Genomic DNA, 22,167 nt, shown 5'->3' on the forward strand with positions numbered 1-22,167 from the left:
CTTTGTATTTTATATAATAAAAGTTGTTGAATATAAAGATTTCCTACATTGTTGTGCCAAGATAACTGACTCTGCACATATTGCTTATGGCTAGAAGAAAAATTCAAGATTTGTTTATTTGTCCGAAGGGACAAAAGGACAAAAGGACAAAAGGCTGCCACATAAAAAATACTAAATTCTCAAACCGTGCTCGTGATCCAGCCTGGTCTTGTAAAAATGATGCTCCCACACAACCAAACTAAATTATGAATTACCTGTCAAGGGAAACGTATTTTGTGGCGGATTACGTTAGCTCTTGATGGATCACAAATTTGTTTCAAACGATTGCGTGGACGTCCGTGTTGGATGGGTTAAAGAGGAAAAAAAACAAGTATAGTTTGATTTGTTCCTTGTTGGACAAGCTGTAGGCCTGCTGGCTTTACATAAAGTAGTAAAGTAATAAAGTTGCCCCACATTTCCGCAAAAATATTAATAAATCTACGTACGATATGTTGTAATTGGAAATTAATCTCTAGTTCAGTAGCATGCTTCGTTTAAATAAAAGTCAACCCAGACATGAAGAACATTAACTAGCCCAAACTTTACTATCCCTATTGTATTATTGTCTGTGGATAAATACATTTTTGTCATTTACATAGTACTGACTAAAATATGTTCTGGGTTATGCTGGCAATTATTGGAATTAAGGAATTGGAAGTGACTCCACGATCGGTACCAAATTACAGATAATCAGGAACCTTGTTGAAAATTATGATAATAAAGTGTTGAACAGAGACAATTAAAATTATACAAACATTTTACTTTCAAAGCTATGCTAATGGTTAGAGGCCAAATACCTTCGTATTCAAATCAAGAGAGGGTTCAGCATCTTATTTCTCTTTTATTGTTCGAAGATTTCGCCACGGAAAGTTTTTGATTTAAAATCTCAAACAACCGTCAAATTTAGGTTGAGTTAAATTGAGTGCTTCCTGTCATGTTTGTTTGCTCATGGACATCTGGAGGATTTATTGGTGGGCTTAGAGGAGGATTCTCAAACCGTGCCCACACAACTAAATTAAATTGTGAATTATATTTAAAAAAGTCATGGATACTCTTGACCTATCAGTAATTGGTTCCAAACGAGTCAGTGGAGATATGTTGCCTTAACCTAAATATGTACCTTAGTTGTCAAAACATAACTACTTAATGTGTTGCCGTAACCTAACTATGTTGCTTCGTTATCTAACCCAAACTGTGTAGTTTAGTTGTTTACACCCAACTATGTAGTTTTGTTGTCTAGATCCAACTATACAACTTTGTTGTCCAAACCCAATTATGTATCCTTGTTATTTAAACCTAACTTCGTAATTTTGTTGTATAATCCCAACAATGTAATTTTCTTGTCTAAACCTAATCATGCCGTTTTTTTGCCTAAACCTAACCATGTAGCTTTGTTGTCTTGACCTATGTTATTTTGTTGCCTGAACCTAACCATGAAGCATTATTATCTTAACCTAACTTTGTGTTGCCCAAATCTAACTATCTAGCTTTGTTATCTAAACCTAACTATGTAGTTGTTTTTTATTTAAACCTGACTATGTAACATGGTTCCCTAAACCCAACTATGTAGCTTTTTTTTGTCGAGACCTAGCTATGTTGTTTTGTTATTTGAAACTAACTATTTAGCTTCGTTGCCTAAACCTTACGATGAAAGATGTGGTGACGAGCTCCTCAAATAAACCAGGTGATGCTGGTAATAATAGGGGGAAAGGCTTGTTAAATTAATATAAATTAGCATGGGTCCATGTAAATGGGAATATTAGTGCAATATTCATTTTGATCAGCTTTGTAAGAATACTGTGGTTTTTTGGCAAAAACCAGGATATACATATTCAGTAAGGTACATCAACTAGGTTGCCTTTTACCAGCAAGATGGCCCACAGGTTGTAGCCTCCATCGTCGCTGCAGTGGGTGTAGATTTTGGTTGAAATAGTGGGGGTGCTGGCGGTGATAACACCCAGTGCCATCTGGCTTCAGGAAACCGTCACATGAGCCAGAGCGGCAGTGAGCTTTGCTACGCTGCACCAGGATCTGTCAAAGACACATGGCGCATTCTGTTTTCTCTCCTTCTAACCTCTCGCTGCCCATTGTGGTCGGCTGTGAGACGACTCGCATTGGTTGTCTGATAGAGATGCAATTTGCTCTCTGTTTGTTACAAATCAGTGGGAGGGAGAAAAGAAAAAAAAACACAACCTCTATTCAGCCTACTTACCATTTCCCTCACTTTATTCTTTCATTACACCTCCATCAGAGGCCCTTTTAGACCACATATAGTTTTTGCTCATCATTAAATCACATTTAATGGAGCAAAATGTCAAGAAACACCAGTTGGCCTGGAGAGTATTCCACCATCAATAGATTTGTGGAGCTTATGCCAATGTGCTCTGTGATGCTGCTGATAGGTATGTTAACAAAAAATCATCTTTTTGTTACCATGTTCGTGAAAATTGCAAAGCGTTATATGATTTCTGTGCAACATATTCAGGTCAGGGTATGAAAAAACGTGTGAATTAATTAATCATCAATCAAACCTTGCTACTAAGAGCAATGAGCATCAATCAATTGATCTTTTTATCGCCGTCAACTACCGTACTCCAAAATAAGGTCCCATGGTGGACAAATGATTGTGCCAGTAATAGGACCTTTGTGTTGCATTAGCATGTTTAGCACGAAGCCTGAAAGCAGGCTGCTAGCCTATTTGCATGCGTCTCTACATAACAGCAACTTTCATTCTAAACTTTCCATTACATGTATCCTCACCTGCCCTCCATTATCCCTTCCTTTATTCCCTTCTGCATCATTCTTTTGTACTCTGTTAGTGGCCTCTGTAGTTGCCAGAGGGCACGCACTCAGCCTCCCAGCAGCCTCCTCTTCCTCCTCCATCATGACTCCTCCGTCTCTGCAAGGACAGCTGTGGCTGGGAGGAGGTCATTACCACTCCAAAATCCCACCCCCGCGGCGGTTGAGCGGCGACAGCACGTGAGGAGGGGAGGGGAAATCTGCCGTCCCCGTAGCGGCCTCATGACAGTCGGCGGCGGCGGATATGTAGCGCTGTCGCGAGTCAGACGCTGATGTGATGCCTTCTGACATGGCACAGAAAGGCTGCAGCTGCAGCTCAGATGCTGCCGGGAGAGAAACAGGAAAGCAAACTCAACCTGTTCTTCATCCGAGGGTGAGGGGAGGAGGGTGAGCGGAGTCATCTGTCGCTTCGGCCGAACAACATGACAAACAATGCCCCGTGTGAGGCTGTTGACCGCCACCATGGTACTCACTAATCAGCAGTGTCCTGCTGGCCTCCATGGTGTCGGTCCTCTTCCTTTATTGGCTTAGAGACATTGTTTAATATGCGTAAATATCTTATAGAAATGTAAGATCTGCGTCATGTCTGTTTGAAGTTGACCAATCAGAAACCTCTGGTTCTGAAAAGTGAAGCCAGTGCTGAAGTGCCTTAAACTTGCATTCTCTCTACCCTTGTATGTCAGTCCTTGGTCCTACAGCGCAATACATGATGGTATATAATAATAAATTGTTTTCACTACTTTGAGTGAGTTGTGAGTGATTTGGGACGCAGCCAAAGGGAACTGAGCAAGAATGACAGGAAACAACTCTAGGAGGAGGACTCAGCGAGTGAGTAAGGATGTTACAAGCAATGATGGTCAACATAATTGCACGCGTAATTACAGTTGCTGAGATGGCATTTTGCCTGAATTGAAAAGCAGCGCAGCAGGTCCGCATTATAATGAGCGGCAACAGCAAAGAGCTCGTCCGAATGGATGCTTTAAGGAGACAAACAAATATTGCAAACAAATATAGCCCCCCCCCCCCATCCACTGCCATGAATCACTTCCTGCGACCTTTCCCACATCTCAGGTAAATCATCACCTCTGAATGGAACAGCAAATTCCATAAAGATGACCGTCTGTTATTTCCTCAAAATGGTAGACTGTGGTTTTTTTTTTTACATAATTGACCACTTATGTTGTGCTGTGGCCAGCACACTGGGTAAGTGCCTGCTATTGTTAGAAGTGTATCAATTCGTAGCAAGGTTGGCCGCCAAATTGTACCGCACTGTTGATTCGCACAATACCTCACATAATATACAACCATTTTGATACCATATGTAACTGCTATAAAATCCATTCAGGATATTTCTAAGGCCTCAGACAGAATGGTATAAATGAGAAAAAATAAATAAATGTTTTTTTTTACTATTAATGGTGGCCATGGTGTAAACCTGACTTGGGAATGCACCTGTAATGCGAGCCTCTCTCACTAGAAACGCATTGCTAGAAACTCATCTCTAGAAACTAGTTTCTAGAAATACATCTCTAGAAATGTGTCACTTCAAAATCATCACTAGAAACTCGTCACTAGAAACTGGTCGCTAGAAACTGGTCGCTAGAAACTGGTCGCTAGAAACTGGTCGCTAGAAACTCGTTGCTAGAAACTCATCTCTAGAAACTCGTCTCTAGAAACTCGTCTCTAGAAACTCATCGCAAGAAACTCGTTGCAAGAAACTCATCTCTAGAAACTTGTCTCCAGAAACTCGTCTCCAGAAACTCGTCTCTAGAAACTCTTCACTAGAAACTCGTCTCTAGAAACTCGTCCTTTGAAACACGTCACTAGAAACGTCACTAGAAACGTGTCGCTAGAAATGTGTCGTGAGAAACGCAGCTCTAACAACGCATCGCTGTTACCAAAAGGCTTAACTTGTATTAGCAATATAAGTAGTTGATATAATGAAATATAGATACTTGACCTCAGTGTATCAATACAATATTTTTTCTTTTTTATTGACCAAAAGTTAAATAAAAATTAAATATACCGCACTTAATTGACCGAAATGTCTAACACCCAAGAATACCCATTAGTCATTCCCTTCACCGTTATGTTAATGTGCTGCTTCACTGTGCTTTGATTTCCATCAGAGAGACGAAGTGAGAAGTGTTCTATTCCTTCTTCTTCTATTTAGCACTCAGTTCTGTTTCTTTTATCAGCATTAAGCCATCACCCAGACGTTACATCTGATATTTCACGTAAGCATTGTAGTGTCAGAGAACATTCATCTGCACAGTTGAAGACGTTGGTGAGGCCCAGGCCCTGGAATCAGACTGACAACTGAGGTAATAGCCATAATACGGAGCGCTAAACAGCGCTGCATGGAGACGACCGGCTTGACAGCTTTGTTCCAGATGACTCAAAGGTGTCTGAATACACGACTGTCATTGTGACGTTTTGGAAAAAAAAGAAAAACTCACACTTGCTCTCTGTTATGGCTGAAGAGAAGGGTGTTTGCACAAAGGCTCAGTGTGCCTTCATTCAACTCCCGCAGACAGTACATCAAAGACGGCACTTCCTTACACTTGCAGGAAGGCAAAAGCTGCCGTCGGAGGATATTACCGAAGTTCTCTTATCTGAAGGGTGTCCTGTCTTGCATTAGGGAGGAAGAGGTGTGGAAAGGGATGAGGACGGGTGTTTGTACTCGTCCGGTTCTTGGCAAACTATGGCATGGTGGACTGAACCATGGCATAAAACGTAGCTTGTTTCTCTGTGATTTTCTTCCATTGTTGATCAAAGTGACATATAGACGGAGATCCAAATCGTGAAGGGTAAATGTCAGGTTTTGGTGTCGGGATCAAAGATCTCTGATCTCCGTCACCCCCCCCCCCCCCCGCCATGAAGCTGACAACTGTCAACTACAGGGGAAGAGATACCAATTCATCCACCAGCCATAGCGTTAATAGATCACAATGCCTTGCTGTCATATAGTGTTTACGACTTCTTTTGAAGACGGAGTTGCGTTTTCCACCCTGATACAAATGGCTCCTATCGGGGCAAAATGTTGGCTTAGATAGACCAGGCTGTTGATTGTAAGAGAGACCCGAGGGTGGACTGGAACAGATCTTAACTCTCGGATTGACCAGTACTAGGCTATGCTAACACTGTCGCAGCTCCGTAAACACTTGAAATAACGTTGCCTCGGCATAAATGCAGCAGCGACCTCGTTGTTTGTACCACCAGAGATCACTACTATGTTTTGCCTTCGCGGAAATTTGTGGCTCAAGCGATGGAAACAAATTGCCTCAGTTGCGGCGCATTTGCGACAGGTGACACCTTTGCATTGACTTTATATGTAATTGTGTCAGGCAAATAATTTGCGTCGCGTTTGGTGTGAATGCACCTTTATACTTTATTATAAGTCAAGTATAAAGGTGCTTTCTTTTTTTTTTTTTATTGACATGCAAAATAGCGTGAATGGTTGTTTGTCTCTACATGTTGGCCCTGTGATAGACTGGCGTCCTGTCCAGGGTGTACCCTGCCTTCGCCCAATGACAGCTGGGATCGGCTCCAGCACCCCCGCGACCCTGAATACAGGATAAGCGGTAGAAAATGGATGGATGGATGGACATGCAAAATGACTTGACAATTGACAATTGATCCATATATTTTTTTCCAAAATAAGATCCCATTCTGGTCCACCAGGAGGGGTGTGACTTAAGCCCTTGAGCATCTGGAATGCATAGGAATGGTTATTTAAAGATGAAGAGTGTGTAGTTCTTTTGGAGTTTAATTGAATATTCTCGTCTTATTGACAGATTGAATCTACGCTGCTGCTCTGTAAACACTGAGGACCGGGGTTATAGGAGTAGAGGAACTCGTCTTGCACATTCATTAGGATTCATACGGGTTAATTAGGTAGAGAGGCAGACAGCTGCCACCTCCACGCTTGCAACTGCGGAACATCAAAGCGGCGTCACCATCTCACTCGTCTTCTTCTTCTTCTGCCCTCGAGTTGTTGAGCGACATCACTCTTTAATCAGCTTTACATCTGGGGGAAACGCTCTGGCCCTGGAGACGTCATGCAAATGAGGCCGCTCGTCTTCGGTGGGGGCCCCGGAGCGTTCTGCTTGTCTTGTTGATTTTCTTTTTTTTTCATCCCACAACTTGCGGAACGCTATTGTATGCTGCTTCACCATGTTAATGCTACTATTATTGTTTCAGAAAAATTATGCACTGTAATCTACAACAAGAAGCACTTCCAAGAAGTACTTCCATCTCAAATGTATCGTTACCATACCTTTGCAAACACACACATGCACAGGTAGCTTCAGAGAGAACGTTGTTTTTAGAATTACGTGTTTTCACAGTCTGATACTGCAAAATTAGACTTTATTTCAGAAATATTATGCGTGGTAGTCATTATTTTTTCATCTTGTTTGAATTGTACCATGAATTACATGAAGTACGCTAGCTTGTCTAGCTAGCTAACGGAGCTATGCTCCATCACAAATGTAGCGTTACCTTACCTTGTCAAAAAAAAACATCGTAGCTTTGGCGAAAGATGCTGTTTTTATCTAACTTGCTACATTCCATCAAAAATGTAACGTTAGCTTAGCAAACACAGCTTCGGCGACACACGTCGTATTTAGAATTACGTATTATCACAGTCTCATACCGCAAAGACTTTATTGTGGAGTGAAATTATCTGTTAGTTTGAAAAATAAGAAAAATAAGGTCCCATGGCGGTCCACAGGAAGGTGCGGGACTTGGCCTCTTTATTTGAGACAGTCTCTCCTCATCCTCACCTAATACAGTGTGGCATATTTTGGAAACATATTTGTAAATATATTTTATAGACCTATTGCTTGTGGAGATCGTCCTTGGCACCCTTTTCCTTCTCTATTGGACTCTGCCTTCATGCTGATTGCTCCCGTGACACACACTCATTACATTGGATTCATTTAGCCGGTGGTTTTGTCCAAAGTGACATTTTGACCATTTGCACACTTTGTGAATTTGGGCTTCGGCATCTCGCTAGAGGACATAACACACGGACACGGGAGCCAACAGGACCAGCTGTTGGCCAACCAGCTGTAGCAGCTGAGCCATTCATTTAAAACAAAAAGGATGGAATGAGTGTGCAGCCTTTTCTTTCTTAGTTTTATTCAAATTAATATTATTCAGTCTAGACTTGTCTTACACTCATTGCCTGGAATGAAAAGCAATATTGGTATAAATTCCAGTTGCACCAAGTTTAAAATTGAAGATGGCTGCCACATGGTTCCATCCTGGGCCCGGTTTCCCCAAGCCTTCTTAAAGCCTTCTTAACACTACGTCATTCGTAACCCCTACTTAGAGTTCCTACTTTTCCTACATTTCGCGTGTTTCCCGAAACGTTCTTTGCTACGAATCTCTTTCGTACGTCATACATTGGTAAGAGTGGTCTGGAGCACTCTTAGAGCCTTCTTAGCTCTATCGTAGCGATGTTTCAGCTCCTGACGCTAGTCGCCACCACTGTATGGTAATCCAGAAATCCCCGCATGGAACAGCGCCGTGTACGTACGACGTAAGGAGTGTTTCTTAAGAAGACTCCTAAGAGACCGTTCGGGAACCACGACTATAGAGGTAAACAACTTTGGTAAGTCATAACGTAGGAGTCTTCGTAGCGCGCTAAGAGTGGACGTTATCAGGAAACCGGGCCCTGGACTCACAAGTTCTTCGAAACACGTCACATCTACTGTTTTATATAGCGAGAAAAGTGTTGTATTCTTACAGAAACTATGACAACGTCCCTAGTTTACCCCCGTCAGCTTCACTATAGCTTGTTTGCTCTGTATTGATTACTTATGCAATTTATTTGCGATCCACTTCTGTCCAATTTGGTGAAAAACACCTCCCCTCCCCCCAAAATTAGGCAACGACAACAACGCTCCATCATCAGAGTCCTCGGGAGTCATTCTGATGTGTAATCACAGATATTGATTGTTTATCATATAGAATTCCACATAAACCTGTCAGAGCTTCAACACTACGTGGCGGCGGTCCGATTTTTGCTCCTCCTGAACTGTTCAAACAGCTCGACATAACCAATAAATGTGGGCCAACGCTTGGTTGAACAGAATCGCCGCCGGCTGCCCCCGTTCCCCCCCTCGTTTTGTGCTGGAGGTCAGTTTTCTCATCTCCCTTGATTGATTTTCCGAAGTTCGAATGGACATCGGAAAAAGCGGAGCATTTTATGGTGGGGTTTGACAGTGTAGATACAGGCTTGGAAAAACACCAGCTGTGCTGAGGATTTGTCTGAGAGTTCAGCGAACATGGCTGTTTTTTTTCCAATCTCTGCTGGTCTACCTCCGCCTACCAGACCAGTCTTTTATTCCGGCCTCCCATGTGTCTCCCCATCTCAGTCTGAGACCCATTTGTTCTCCTTTTTATGGTCACTTTCATCCTCCTTGCACTCTCCTACAGCAGTCTGACCAAGAATGGTAAGGTCGCAGTATGGAGGCAGCCCCATACGGAAGATCACTGCTGCCAGAAAAACACATTAAAGTTAAAGTAGAGATGAAATGAAAAGGGCATTTTCAACTGTTGTGTTACAGCACATCCCAAGTCCTTTTGTGCATCTATTTAAAATGTATGCAAAATAATGACAAAAAATAAATTTCTTTGGATTTTTAATAACCTTCTCTAAAATATTTTGTCCAATTACAAAAGCAACCAACCAATTTCAGCCAATTATATAATGACATCCATCAATCAATCAAACTCAAACTTTAAGAGCGTGTGGAGCCACAGTTTGCCATGACATTACGTTATAAGCCCGCCCACTTTAAGCAGTCCAATCAAATGCGCAGGATCCCTACAAATGTAACGGCAACTTCTGTTTCTCTGGGACTTTAAGAATAAAATAAGTAGAAACGACAAACATTAAAAGTGCTCAGTGTTACCTCATATTTTGCATGTACACGAATAATTCACAAGTGCAAGTTTGTCAATTTAATAGATAATTTGGCACTATGAAGTCAAATTTAGTTTTTTTTTTGGTTAGTATAGGTCTGTGAAAATACACAATTCTAAAGACTTTCCACGCAATTGCGATAAGTGCGGTACTCCTAGGATGCAACGTTAGGCTAGGTTAGCTAGCTAGCGAGCCACGCTAACGGCCATGTTGGTGACGTATGTTGTGTGAGACGGGATGTAGTTCACTGAGCAGGTTCACACTAAACTAAATAATACTTTGAAATATTTTTTCTGAACTAAGGTCCGGCGGGGAACTCCAGATGGGCGGGGCTTAGCCTCTCTATTGTCAGCTGGCTGGTTCACGTGCGTCTGGCGGCTTTGTGGCGGTTGACCCGTCAGACCCTGATGGATTTGATAGCCCAGCTTTAACGGGACAGATGGTATGCGAGGTGATGGTGGTGGGCAGCTGATGAACAAGGGGGATTTAACGACTTGTGACCCAGATCCGGCCTGAGCAGTGATGCGTGTTCACTGTGGATGTGTATGTATATATACACTCTATTATCTGCTTCAAGAAATCCCTGTGTTTCTAAAAAAAAAAAAAGTCTGCAAGACGGCAAAGAATCCCAGTGACTAAAGGGACCTGCTGACAGTGTGTGTTGGAGCTACTCCCCCTCCATCACTGTCATCCAGCTGTCCCCCACCTGGACGAGCTGTCACTGCGATGGAGATCCCCCACCCGCCCTCCAGCTTCCCCATTACCTCCCTCCCGCCTGTCCTCCCCACACTCCTTGCCACAGTCAGTGGATTTGCCTGATACCTGTGACAGCTCTGTCACACATCATACACCCCTGCAATGTGTACGCCGTGGCTGGAGGATCCAAGAGGGAGGGCCGGGCACAGCTGGGGTCAGAGCAGAAAGCTTGTTAAGCCTAGCTGCAAAGTCCGCTGTCATTGCTTCAAATTCCCTCCAGTTTCCTTCAGTGCCGCCGGACGTTTCCTGTGGAAAAAAAAACGTTGGGATGACAGCAGTTCTGTAAAAAAGTGAAATAACACAAAGGAAAAATACAATCTTTCCTTGCATTCTTGCATTTCGTACACCTTCAGATAGAATTTTGCTTCACGTTTGGTTTGAACGCAGTATAAGAAAGAAAGTGAAGAAGGAAGGGCAATAAAAACAACAGTAATTTTCTTATTTTTTCTTTAAATCATATGAAGAAAATGCAGAAAAAGTAACAAGGAAGGGAATCAGTGGAAGAAATGCCTCTAGCCGCATCCCCACTTTAACGAACCCATTCTACCATTCCCTACCTGTCCACCAGATGGCCCCAGACTTTTCCACCTTTCTCAGTCACCCGTTTCCCCTTTCCCTCGTCAGCCCTGCAGTATTTAACCAGCCGGTTTACTCTTATTCCTCGCCATCTTGTCAAGTTGTTGTCAAGAAACCAGAACCTGAACCTGAACCTAACCCCTACTCTAACCCTGTACCCCGAACTGTACCTCTACTTCTATCTCTACCTAATCCTCTACCTGTACATCTACTTCTATCTGACCCTCTATCTGTACCTGACGCTCTACCTCTACCTGACCATCTCCCTGTACCTGACCCTGAACCTCTCCCTGTTTATCTACTTCTACCTATACCTGTACATCTACGTTCATCTACTTCTACCTGACCCTCTACCCATACCCAAAGCTCTACCTCTACCTGACCATCTCCCTATACCTGTACCTGATGCTCTACCTGTACCTACCCTGTATCCTACCTGTACCTACACTGTACCTCTACCTACTACTACCTGTACCTCTACCTGTGCCTGTACCTCTACCTGTACATCTACTTCTACCCGTACCTCTACCTGTGCCTGTACCTCTACCTGTACATCTACTTCTACCCCTACCTGTGCCTGTACCTCTACCTGTACATCTACTTCTATCTGTACCCAACGCTCTACCTTGACCTGACCCTCTACATGTACCTGTACCTATACCCACCTTGCAGCCTGTAGGAAGGAAAGTAAGCCCAAACAAATTACAAAAGAGGGAGAAAAAAGATTCAAAATCCAAAGAAAGGACAAAAGGAAATACTAGCAAGGAAGAAAATTCGGTTGGACAAACAAAAGGTCAAATAAAGGCGAGAGGGACGTTAAGAAAGCAAACACAAGAGGAAAGAAGATAAAAAAGAAGGGAATGGGGCAAAGAGATTCAAAGCACCAGTGTCCCATCACATCAAGTCTAGCCTTTACAATCTGTACAGCATTTGACCCCCTCTGTGGTTAATCCCTCATATATCTTAACCAAAACCACCTTTACTGGAAACAAACTCAGCCAAGACGGCTAAACGGGCACATGCAGAAATATCTATGAATGTGTGCTTTGTAAGCGCAGAATCCGGGGTGTTTGCTGGAAAGGGAAGGACTGAAGGAAGGGAAAAAGGATAAGAACAGAGGAAGCGAGATAGGGAGGAAGGAAGAAGCGAAATGTGCACCTCTGATGTCCTGACTTTGAATTTAAATTCTCACATTAGCTATTAATTCATGTGCATCCTCATCAAAGTGGCTGCTTCGTATATAAAAGAGGCCCACATATATCGGCGCAGTAAAAATCAAATCGCCTCGCCGTCCTTGCGCAAGCCTCCTGAAGGTCGGCTTTAATCCGCCGGTATGACTAAGTGACTCCTTCACCCTGTTTAAAAAGCCTGCTTCCCGGGAGGTGGGAGGGGGGGCGTCACTCAAAGAAACATCTACATGTTTCATTTTGGGGAAAACGTATTCGGCTCCCGCGTGCCCTCATTCCGTCCTCTGCCGAATGCAGATCTGCCACGGCTGGCTAGATTTCAGGGGGAGCAATTTGGGAAACGGAGAGGAGGCTGACATCCCCACTCGACTTGACGGGAGGGGGCTGCAAAAGGTAGAGAAAGGAGGGAATCATTTGAAGGGGGAACACATCCCAGTTTGAACACGTGGGTGCCCATCTGATTGGTCCTCGCTTGCCTGTCTCTCCTTCCAGTGAGCGCGAGTGTCACGTGATGATGAGGCTTTAATGAGGCGGGTGGCGTGCCCCCTCCGGGGTCCCACTGTCACGGATTTGAAGTTAAGGAAAGGAAGAGGGAAAGGAAGTGGCCCTGCCTCGGACTGACACAAGTGAGTTTGACGACTCCGCTGACATTTATGAAGTGACAAACGCTCGAGGAGTCACTCGCCGTCACACTCCAAGCTGGGATGTGACAAAACAAGTTTGCGGATCCTTTTTCCAAGGTGATTCGTCCCCGTCTGTGATCGTTTATGATACCCAACTCGCTGAATTCATAACATGTGGACAAGGTTTTTCCTCTAATCCTGTTTTTAATTATGGAATTATACTGTATATGTGGTATTTTATAATTACAAGACCAGTATCTGATACATTTGAGAAAACTAATTATCTCAGGATTATGAAATATATAGCTTGTAATTAGAGACACAAGTGTTTCTATATGCTTAGAGGAAAAAATATTCTTCTGTTAATATGAGAAAAAAAACAGAAAAGTCCTAAAGTTGTTTCTGGTGATTATGAAATGCGGATTCCATGATTATGAAAAATATAGACATCACACCATGAGAAATGTAACCTTTTCTACAATAAATAATAATAATAATGGTAACAAAAACAACATCAATAATATGACAAATCAATAAGCATAATTTTTTTTAATATTAGTATTATTTGTATTATTATTAAATATACAGACATCCTAATAATACAATAATACAACAACAATAATGATAGTAATACAGACAACTACATGTAGACAACTACAATACATAATAATAATTTGTATTATATTTTTGTTGTTTTAACACTTTTATTAATATTATGAGAAAATGTGGTGTTGTGTTGGACACGCAGTGTGTTGCCGGACCCCGGACCCCCATCACTACACTAGTAGTTTCTCAATATTCACCACATCACTAGCTCTGGCATTGGCATTGGCATTGTGCTAAATGACACAACACAGTCTCGTGGCAGATTGCGAAATAGTGACGAAAATTAAATCTAGCAATTTGCGTACATCGACAGAAATCACTACACCTAGCATTCAAACTAATGTATGTTAGTTGGAAGTGTCTTTGAACATTAGGGTTGAGGAAATCGTCATGAATGGGCTTAAAATAAGTAAGTACAATAAGGTTTCCGTGTTTAGGTTCCCGTTCCGTAACAGATTACATTTCATGACCATCCTCTGCTGCCACGACGCTGAGCTTAGATTTACGCCCTGGGCGAACCACCCCCCCCCCCCCCCCCCCCCCCCCACCTCGTCGCTAAAAAAAAACTTACCCCCAAACCCTGACACCAACACAACAATATATTATATTATTTGTATTATTTTAATATATATCATCTTAAATACAAAAAGGTAACAAGAACAGAGAAAAAACAAGATAAATAAATACAGTATATAAACACCAATGTAAATTGCACAAGGATTCCACAGGATCTAATAACCATGCTTGAAAAATCTAATAAATAGCCTATAGCCTGTCCCTCACGTCACACTAGAAATCTGCATACCTTTATCTTTTGCCCGTTTCTCCTCTTCTTCTTTTCTTCTTTTTCTGAACTGGGCACCTGATGGCTTCTTTGGTCTTTTACCTTTATCCATGATGAAGATGAAGACTCGATATCATTAACTTTTGCATGACCTTTTGCCAACACCGTCTGTTCGCCCGTCAATCAACCGGAGTCACGTGACATCACGTAAATAAATTCACGGAGATTGACACAGATTTTTTTTTTTTTTTTTACATTTTTCACATAACCCAATTAATTACATGTAGGTATATGGGTCTATGTTAATTTTAGGAATGAAATACAATTTATTTGGCAGCAGTTTGTGTTGTGTGGTGGCCTAGGATCAGTCTATCCCCCGCCCCCCTCCCTCTTGCCGACCTCTGCAGTCGCAATTTGATCCCCCGCCGCCCCCCTCCCTCTTGCCTCTTCTGACACACACACATAACCTGTATGACTCTGACTCTCAGCAGCAAGTTGACGTGAGGGCGCCCAAGCGCCCACTCCACCAACTTTGACATGGAAATGAGCGGCGGTAGTATAGAGATATGGCGACAGTTTTTTTATTTATTTTTTATTTTTTTATTTATTTTTTATTTTTTTATTTATTTTTTATTTTTTTATTTATTTTTTATTTTTTTATTTATTTTTTATTTATTTATTTATTTTTTTGGGAGGGCGCTCGCTCGTGCGCCCTCACATAGATTGCGCCCTGGGCGGTCGCCCACATTGCCCATAGCAAAAACCGGCCCTGTAGACACCTCTCATACTGCTGATCTTGTAAATACGAAATCACTTTACAATTCATTACAAGACACTGAGTTCACAATATAATAAATACAGGCTAGGCATTCAGTGCTACATCATAATTAGCAGCCGTGTCTATTATGGTCGGGCTGGATCTGGTGTAATCAGCACTCGGCGACCAAAGGAGGAAGGAAGTCGGCACCTTTGTCACCCGGGGCAAATATCCCCGTACTTTCCGCTTGTTTGATTAATTGCAAATTTCTTATTGAACAGTCAAAGTTAAGAGCCTGAAGGCGAGTTCTGAGTTCTGCGTTCCTACCTGTGTCTGTCCAAATTTAGCTCGAGATGCTTATCAGAGGATTTGACATTCTGACGGCGCTTCGGTGAGGGAGCCGAGTCGGCAGTCGGAGAATACAAATGAACCCCAATAAATATCGGCTGTCAGACTTGCTTATATTGTTTAAGGAGGAATAATAGCCCAAAGTGCTTTCATTACGTGCACAGCTACGACTTAATGAGACATTTCAAGTCTGGTTCGCATGCTTTGTTCACGCACTGCACAAACACCGTCTTCGGTTTAAAAAAAAACGCCTGCAGTGTGCACGGATGCTTGTGTCCGTGAATTGTTTGCGCGGTTCTGCAAGCTGTGCAAATGTCTCCCCGCGGATGGCAAATAGATTCTAATTAGCTCTGCAGAGTTTAATGAACATACGCCGGCTGATCGCCGGGGTGGCGCCCCAGCCCAACGGATGTGGAACCAATCGCACTTTTTCCTCCCACAGTCCAGAGGGGGGGCTCGCTGTAGCGTAGTATCTCTCCGGCACATTCACACTCGCTGTTTTTCCCTCTGCATCGCCATGACTTTCACTCTCAATGTATTCCAGGAAGTGTTTTACTGAGAGCAAGTGAGCTTGTTTAACCTCTTTACTTTGGGTGGATTTTTAGTACAAAACTATAGTTAGGTTTAGTAAAAAAAAAACATGGTTTGGCTTACAATTACTATAAAATTGGAAAGAAGCTCCTGGTGAAGGGCCCTGTGTTTTATGACCCATCCACCATCCCAGACCTCCTCCCTTCGTGGCTGCCTATCTAATTTGAAACTCATTTGATACATCGCAAAATGCAGAATAAGTTCCCCTCAAAACGTGATTCGTATGCAAATTTGAAATTCCAAAGCAATCTTCTGATAATAAACATTGCGTTTTGTTTAAGACTTTAAAAGAAACTCAAACTGGCAGGACACTAAACCAACAAAGACAAGACCATAAACATGTATGACCAATTCAGAATTGCTAAAAATGGGTATTATAGGGGTCTATTGGCTCGTTGGATCCAAGAGTCTTGGGGAACCCCAATATGCAGAAACCAGTTTTATAATAGGTGGAAACAAGACATTTGCTACTTGGTTTTTGACCCAAACTGCATGGGACTGGCCTGCAGTTGGCATTGTCTAGGGGAAACTTGTGGTTGACCGCTATTTCAGTTCCAGAATTTAGACTTTAAACTTGGGACTTATTTAGCCTCCTTTCTGACAACCTAGCAAGACATGATACCATTGGATGCCTGCTGGGCCAATCACACCGAGAGACATCCCAATAAAACCGTTTTGTCATGTTTTTTACATGCCGTAAACAATCACATTTAGTTGTTAGCCAATCAAATCGAGCGAGAGGCGGGCTTTTCTACTTAACATAACATGTTAACATAACTGATTAACTTCCTGCTTTGATGGCGGGGGATATAGTAGGAACAGACAATGAACGCTTGATATTAGTGGTTTTGGATTATGAAGAACTCTGTGTTTTCTCAGTTTGTAGCTTGTTGTGGTCCTTTTTTCCAACATCAAGAGCTCCACATGTGCTAGAATCCATGGATCATCAGCTGATTTACCATTGCCAAGCAGGCAAGCTGCTGAACGTGTTGTGATGTGAGTTTCATATTATACTGGTAACTTCCATCTAGCTGTAAAACTGAGCCTCTCACAGATGGCAGGGTCGACCACGGATGCAGGCGTCCACAAGCAGTAGAAGTGGTTTTGACTTGATTTGTATTTTAACATAATTTCAGTTCTGCTCTGTTTCTCCTACCTTGATTTACCTCAATCAAACCTATTATCAGCCCCTGAAGTTAATCAAATGTCACAGTGCAGTGGGCACAGAAGCCATTCCAACACCTGCATGCGTCCCTGTGTGAAATCCACATCTACAGGCTCGAATTCAAAACCTCTTCAGAGATTTGGACACATTAAGAACAAAGAGGGGCTGTTAAACTCCAGGATTATACTTACGTCTTCCACGTCGAGCTTTCCCAAGTTGAAATTTTCAGGAAACTGTGATTGCCATCTCACACTGAATGAAATGAGATATCAATTCTGTCTCTGTCGGATTTCCAAGATGGCAAAGGTAAAAAATGCCAGACTCAAGGATTGAAAACCTCCACAAACCTTTTATACCGGCGAAACAAAAAATCAAACATGCTCAAATCACTGTTGGGATGTCATGAGGTGTCACAGGTACTACAATGCAGGATTTCTTGTGTCCTTTTTAAAATTTTAAAATCATGTGTAGACCTACGAGTCAAAAAACTGTCCCCGAGTTGTCCCGGGGCTCTTAATAATTTAGTTTATACTGCATATTTCCAAACTAATTTGTCATGGCCTTTGAGGCCCTTGAGATCCGGATGACCCTTGGGGTCTGACTTGTGTTCTGGGGCCTGAGGGAAGATGTCCAGTTTTTCCAGTGGGTAATAATTAATTTGATGTTACTTCATTGCTGAGGGGAAAAAATGTATCTCTAGTCAGATTTCACGTGCGACGCATACGATCAGTGACCTGCCTTTGAATCTCTGCTTGAATGAGCTCCAAACAGTTTTTTTCGCAGTCGACTCGAGAGTACCGTTAAACACACGCGACGCGCGCCGTGAATCCGACACACCCTTTTGATCACGCTGTGCTCCAGCTGTCGCTGCTCTGCTCGTTCTCTGATGTCACTTCATATTCCACCGCCACGCTGTCACTTGGCGTTAACAGCTGCTGCCGCGGCTGCTCCTATGGCGGCTCTTCGAAAACGTCATATTACACAATGCATCATGAATACCTTGAAGTTTGATACTTAAAGATTAATTCAAGTGTTGACTAAAGTGCTTCTAGCCTGTAATTAGAAATAATGCATCTTGAAAGTGAAAAAACAAAAACAATGCTGAACCAGTGTAGCAATACATAATAGTCTTTTCTGGGAACCTGAAATTTAACTATTGGCGTTCCAAAATCTGGCTAGTTAGCTAGCTAGCTTGCTAATTCAATGCTAAAGTTCCAGAACGTAAAAAAAGCACCACATGAGCTGCTGGGCCTGATCTACATTACTTTCACATGTAGCTTATGCTAGTAGCTAGCACCAATGCCAATCGCTAGCACTAACACTAGCTGGCTATTGTTATGTTATGAATTTAGAGGGCAGTCACTATGAGTATTTATGACACAATATGTAGAATTAAAAAAATTTACTTGGATGTCCAATTTTGTACCTGAAACAATCAACAACATGACCCAAGGGGACTGATGACACGGGATGATGGACGAGTCACCTGGGAGTCGTTGACCCGTCCTCCCGCCGATGCGAGCCGTTAGGGTCACATGTGTCCGAGCGAGGGTTGTTGATTTGTAAATGGCCTATTTGACCTGGTAATTAGCTGCCTGGAGAAAAGCTGCAGAGCAATGTGTTGTTGAACATGATTGACGACGTTGGTCGACGGAGCTTTTTTTTGATGGATTTCTTGCTGTCTGAGCACTAAATACATTTTGGGGGGAGGTGACACAGGTGTCATGGAGACAGGATGCAGCTTAATTTGAAAAAAAGAGAGAGACATTTTGCAAGGAATGTCCACATTTGTCTTTTTCCAGTCATTATCTTGTGACTCATCGCTCCAAAAATCCGCCTCATATGCAGTGGCGTGGGCTGACACCTCCTGACAGCTGTGTTGTGTGTTCACGGTTGGGGCGGGGGTTATGTTTAGCCCCTGGTGGCTTTAAAGCGGCAGCCCTAATTACAGATCTCTGCTGTGAGAAAAGGCCTGCTGATCAGCTCGTCTCCGCGAACCTTCTTCCCTGTATTCCGTGCTCGCCCTATACCATTCCTTTCCCTCTTTTATTTTGTAGTGTCCTGCCCTGCTTTACTTCCTGTTGTTCCATTTCCCCTCATTTTTCTGTGGATCACCTGTGTGTGATTAGCCCCATCCCTCCAATCAGCCTTCAGATTGCCCACCTGTGCCTTGTTTCCCAATTAGTCCCCGGTGTGTTTAGTGTAGTATGTTTCCCATTGTTCCTGCTTTTTTTCCCCCCATAGACTCCCCTTTGTTGCCAGCTTTTTGATGTTCAGAAAGTTTATTTTCATGAAATATCTGTTCCAGTCACCACCTCGCATGTGTCTGCATAGGTCTAAATCTGGCTTCCAAGATGTGACATTTTTACAGTTTTAAGCAGTTCAAAACATGTGGTTAATGAACAGAGCAAAGTAAAATATTCCTTTCAAATTCAAATGTGGTCTGTTGGTTCTCTTCTTGCCAAAATTCCAAGATGATTGGTCGAACACATACTTGTGGCTACTTAAATACTTACTTTACTTTAACTGTGCACAAAACAAGCTGTGGCATTTAGATAACACACTGATGGTATTTGTGAGGGGAAAAAACAATTGCGATGTTTTGTGCAGATTAAGTCCATTTCTAGTGACTGGGCTCATGTTTGGCTTTGCAAACTAATTTCTGTTGTCAGGTTGGAAAATCTCTTGTGTCTCCAAAATGCCAGCATTTTAATCAACATGTAGAATTTGATCGCGTTGATGTTGGGGGTTTTCAGGTGTGTAGGAACGGAGCTCCATCTGAATATTTGGTCAAATTATTTTTTGGCTTTTGTTCTAATCACATCCGAGTTTCACTGCCAAGCTGGAAAATAAACACAGCAGATTCAGATGTATTTTTTTTTCTCCATCCATCCATAACCACCGCAACAAAGCGGGAATGGCTCCTCTGTTTTTACAGTGTGGTGCATTGTGGGAGAAGACGTGTCCTTTGAGATGATTTGTTCAATTTAAGTAACAGAGGGTTTGCGAAATAGTTCTGAATTATCGTTTGTTTGGATGGATTTATGATATTTTTCATTGGAAAGTCAAAGGGATCAGCCAAATATTTGATTTTAAGTATTTAATATAACAAATAAGCACACAACTTCCATATTATTATACAAACAACAGAACCATGTTGTTTACTGGTCTAGAAACACCGTCCTTGTCCTCTTGTTGAATTATTAGTGTATTTTTGTCTTGCTATAAAAAGGTGTTTTTGGTGTTGTACCTTGAACATTCAAGATATTTCTCTGTATTTTACCAATACCATAAGCTTTCTCTAACATGGTAACATAATAACTGGTGGTGTCCCTGCAGGTCTCGTTATGACTGACCTACATTAAGCTGCCGGGCCCAGCCGAGGCACAATTAATACAAACAGAGGAGGGGGAGGGGCTTCCTCTGTGCTCAGTGAGAGATCACTGCGATACTGACTGCAGTCTTTAAACATTATTCAGATGGATTTATGGATGTAAATCTGGCATTCCCATATTATTATTATGATTATAGTACATTCCTACATAATCATATATTGCATATCATGTAATATAATTTGTTATGTATGAGGTTTATATTTTGGGTGCTTTGAAATGAAGCTTTGACTAATCTCCACTCCTCTTGAGGAGTGCCCGGTAGGCTCGCCCTTCGCCTCGCCTCCTTCTGAGGTGACTGATGAGAAGGGCGTGCAAAAAAAGGGGGGAAACGAGAGGGAGTAAAGGGGAGTGGAGAGCGGCAGCGGCGGCAGCCTGTGGTCATCCTACAGGGTGTATGAGGCTGCCACAGGCCTTGTAATCCCCCCCGCCCTCCTTTCCTCTCCATCATCCCCTCCACCTCACCATGACAAACCGGATCTGCTCTCTATCAAAGAGCCACAGGCTACCTCTCCTCTTTTTTTCCCCTCCCTTTCTTACCCAGCAGCCCTCATCCAATTTGTCATTTACACCGCCTCGGTCTTGGTCAGCTTCACAGGGACCGGCTGTCGCTGCCAGGCCTTGCTCTGCCTCCTTGCCAAGCACACAGGCCTGGCAAGGAGGCGCCCGCAGACCCCCCCCCCCCCCCCCCCCTCCCCCCCAGTGGCAGCATTTAGAAAGCCACTTAATGGGTTTAGGGCGCATTTGCTAATTTGTCAACAAGTTTGAGACGTCCGCCGCCAGGCTCGGTAGGGTTGGCACTTGTCTGGAAGGGGACCTCGATTGGCCGAGCCGTTTCTGGAGCCGTGGGTGAAATTAAACTCAAAGGTCTTTTTTGAATGTGTGGGTATTTGTGTGAATATCTCAACAACAGGCTAAATAATAATCCCTATTGGTTTCAATGAAGACAGGCTATCAGTGCAAGACCAAAATATAGGCGTATTTTGCATTTAAGATGTCTAGACAGCTGGTCTCTTCTGTAGAAATACAAGGCACTTTGAATTTGGGACTATTTTCGAACCTCACTCAAAAATATAAATTAAAAAAATGTTGTAAAGAGCCACTTTAATGCAATAATGCAACAGTATTTGCCCTTTTCATGAAATACTGATGAATTCAAAAGTTTAATTTCACCAATTGAACTCACTTGAAGAGTGGAGGATGCATGTTTGGGTGTTGTTGTTCCAGGGGAGTCACATTTTTGAACTCTCAATCCTGATTAAATCAATGCAAAAAAAAAACTTTCAGATGTAATGTCTCTCTCTCTTTCTCTCTCTTTCGTCTGTTTTCATCAATCAGGGTTTCTAAGCACGGGAGACCAGGCAGCCAAGGGCAACTACGGCCTGCTGGATCAAATTCAGGCTCTAAGGTGGATCAAAGAAAACATCCAGGCCTTCAAAGGAGATCCGAAGAGGGTGACCATTTTTGGCTCTGGCGCCGGCGCGTCGTGCGTCAGCCTGCTCACCCTCTCGCATTACTCAGAAGGTACGTCTGCTTGCTCCCGACCATGCATAACATCACAGAGATATGTTTTTTCTCTTTTTTTCCCTTATTCATCATAGTCCCCA

At 42.7% G+C, this 22,167-nt stretch overlaps 1 protein-coding gene across 2 annotated transcripts in view; it reads left to right on the forward strand.

The window, feature by feature from the left end:
• Window positions 1-22,167, forward strand: part of nlgn4xa (neuroligin 4 X-linked a) — a 69,149-nt gene that overhangs the window by 34,002 nt on the left and 12,980 nt on the right. For both annotated transcript variants that reach the window (XM_084004638.1, XM_084004639.1), the window contains one exon: window positions 21,899-22,084. In XM_084004638.1, coding sequence (XP_083860764.1) covers window positions 21,899-22,084 — 186 coding nt within the window. The remainder of the gene's footprint in view (window positions 1-21,898; window positions 22,085-22,167) is intronic.

The sequence above is a fragment of the Eutrigla gurnardus genome (assembly GCF_963514095.1).
Source record: "Eutrigla gurnardus genome assembly, chromosome: 24".
NCBI classification, from domain to species: Eukaryota; Metazoa; Chordata; class Actinopteri; order Perciformes; family Triglidae; genus Eutrigla; species Eutrigla gurnardus.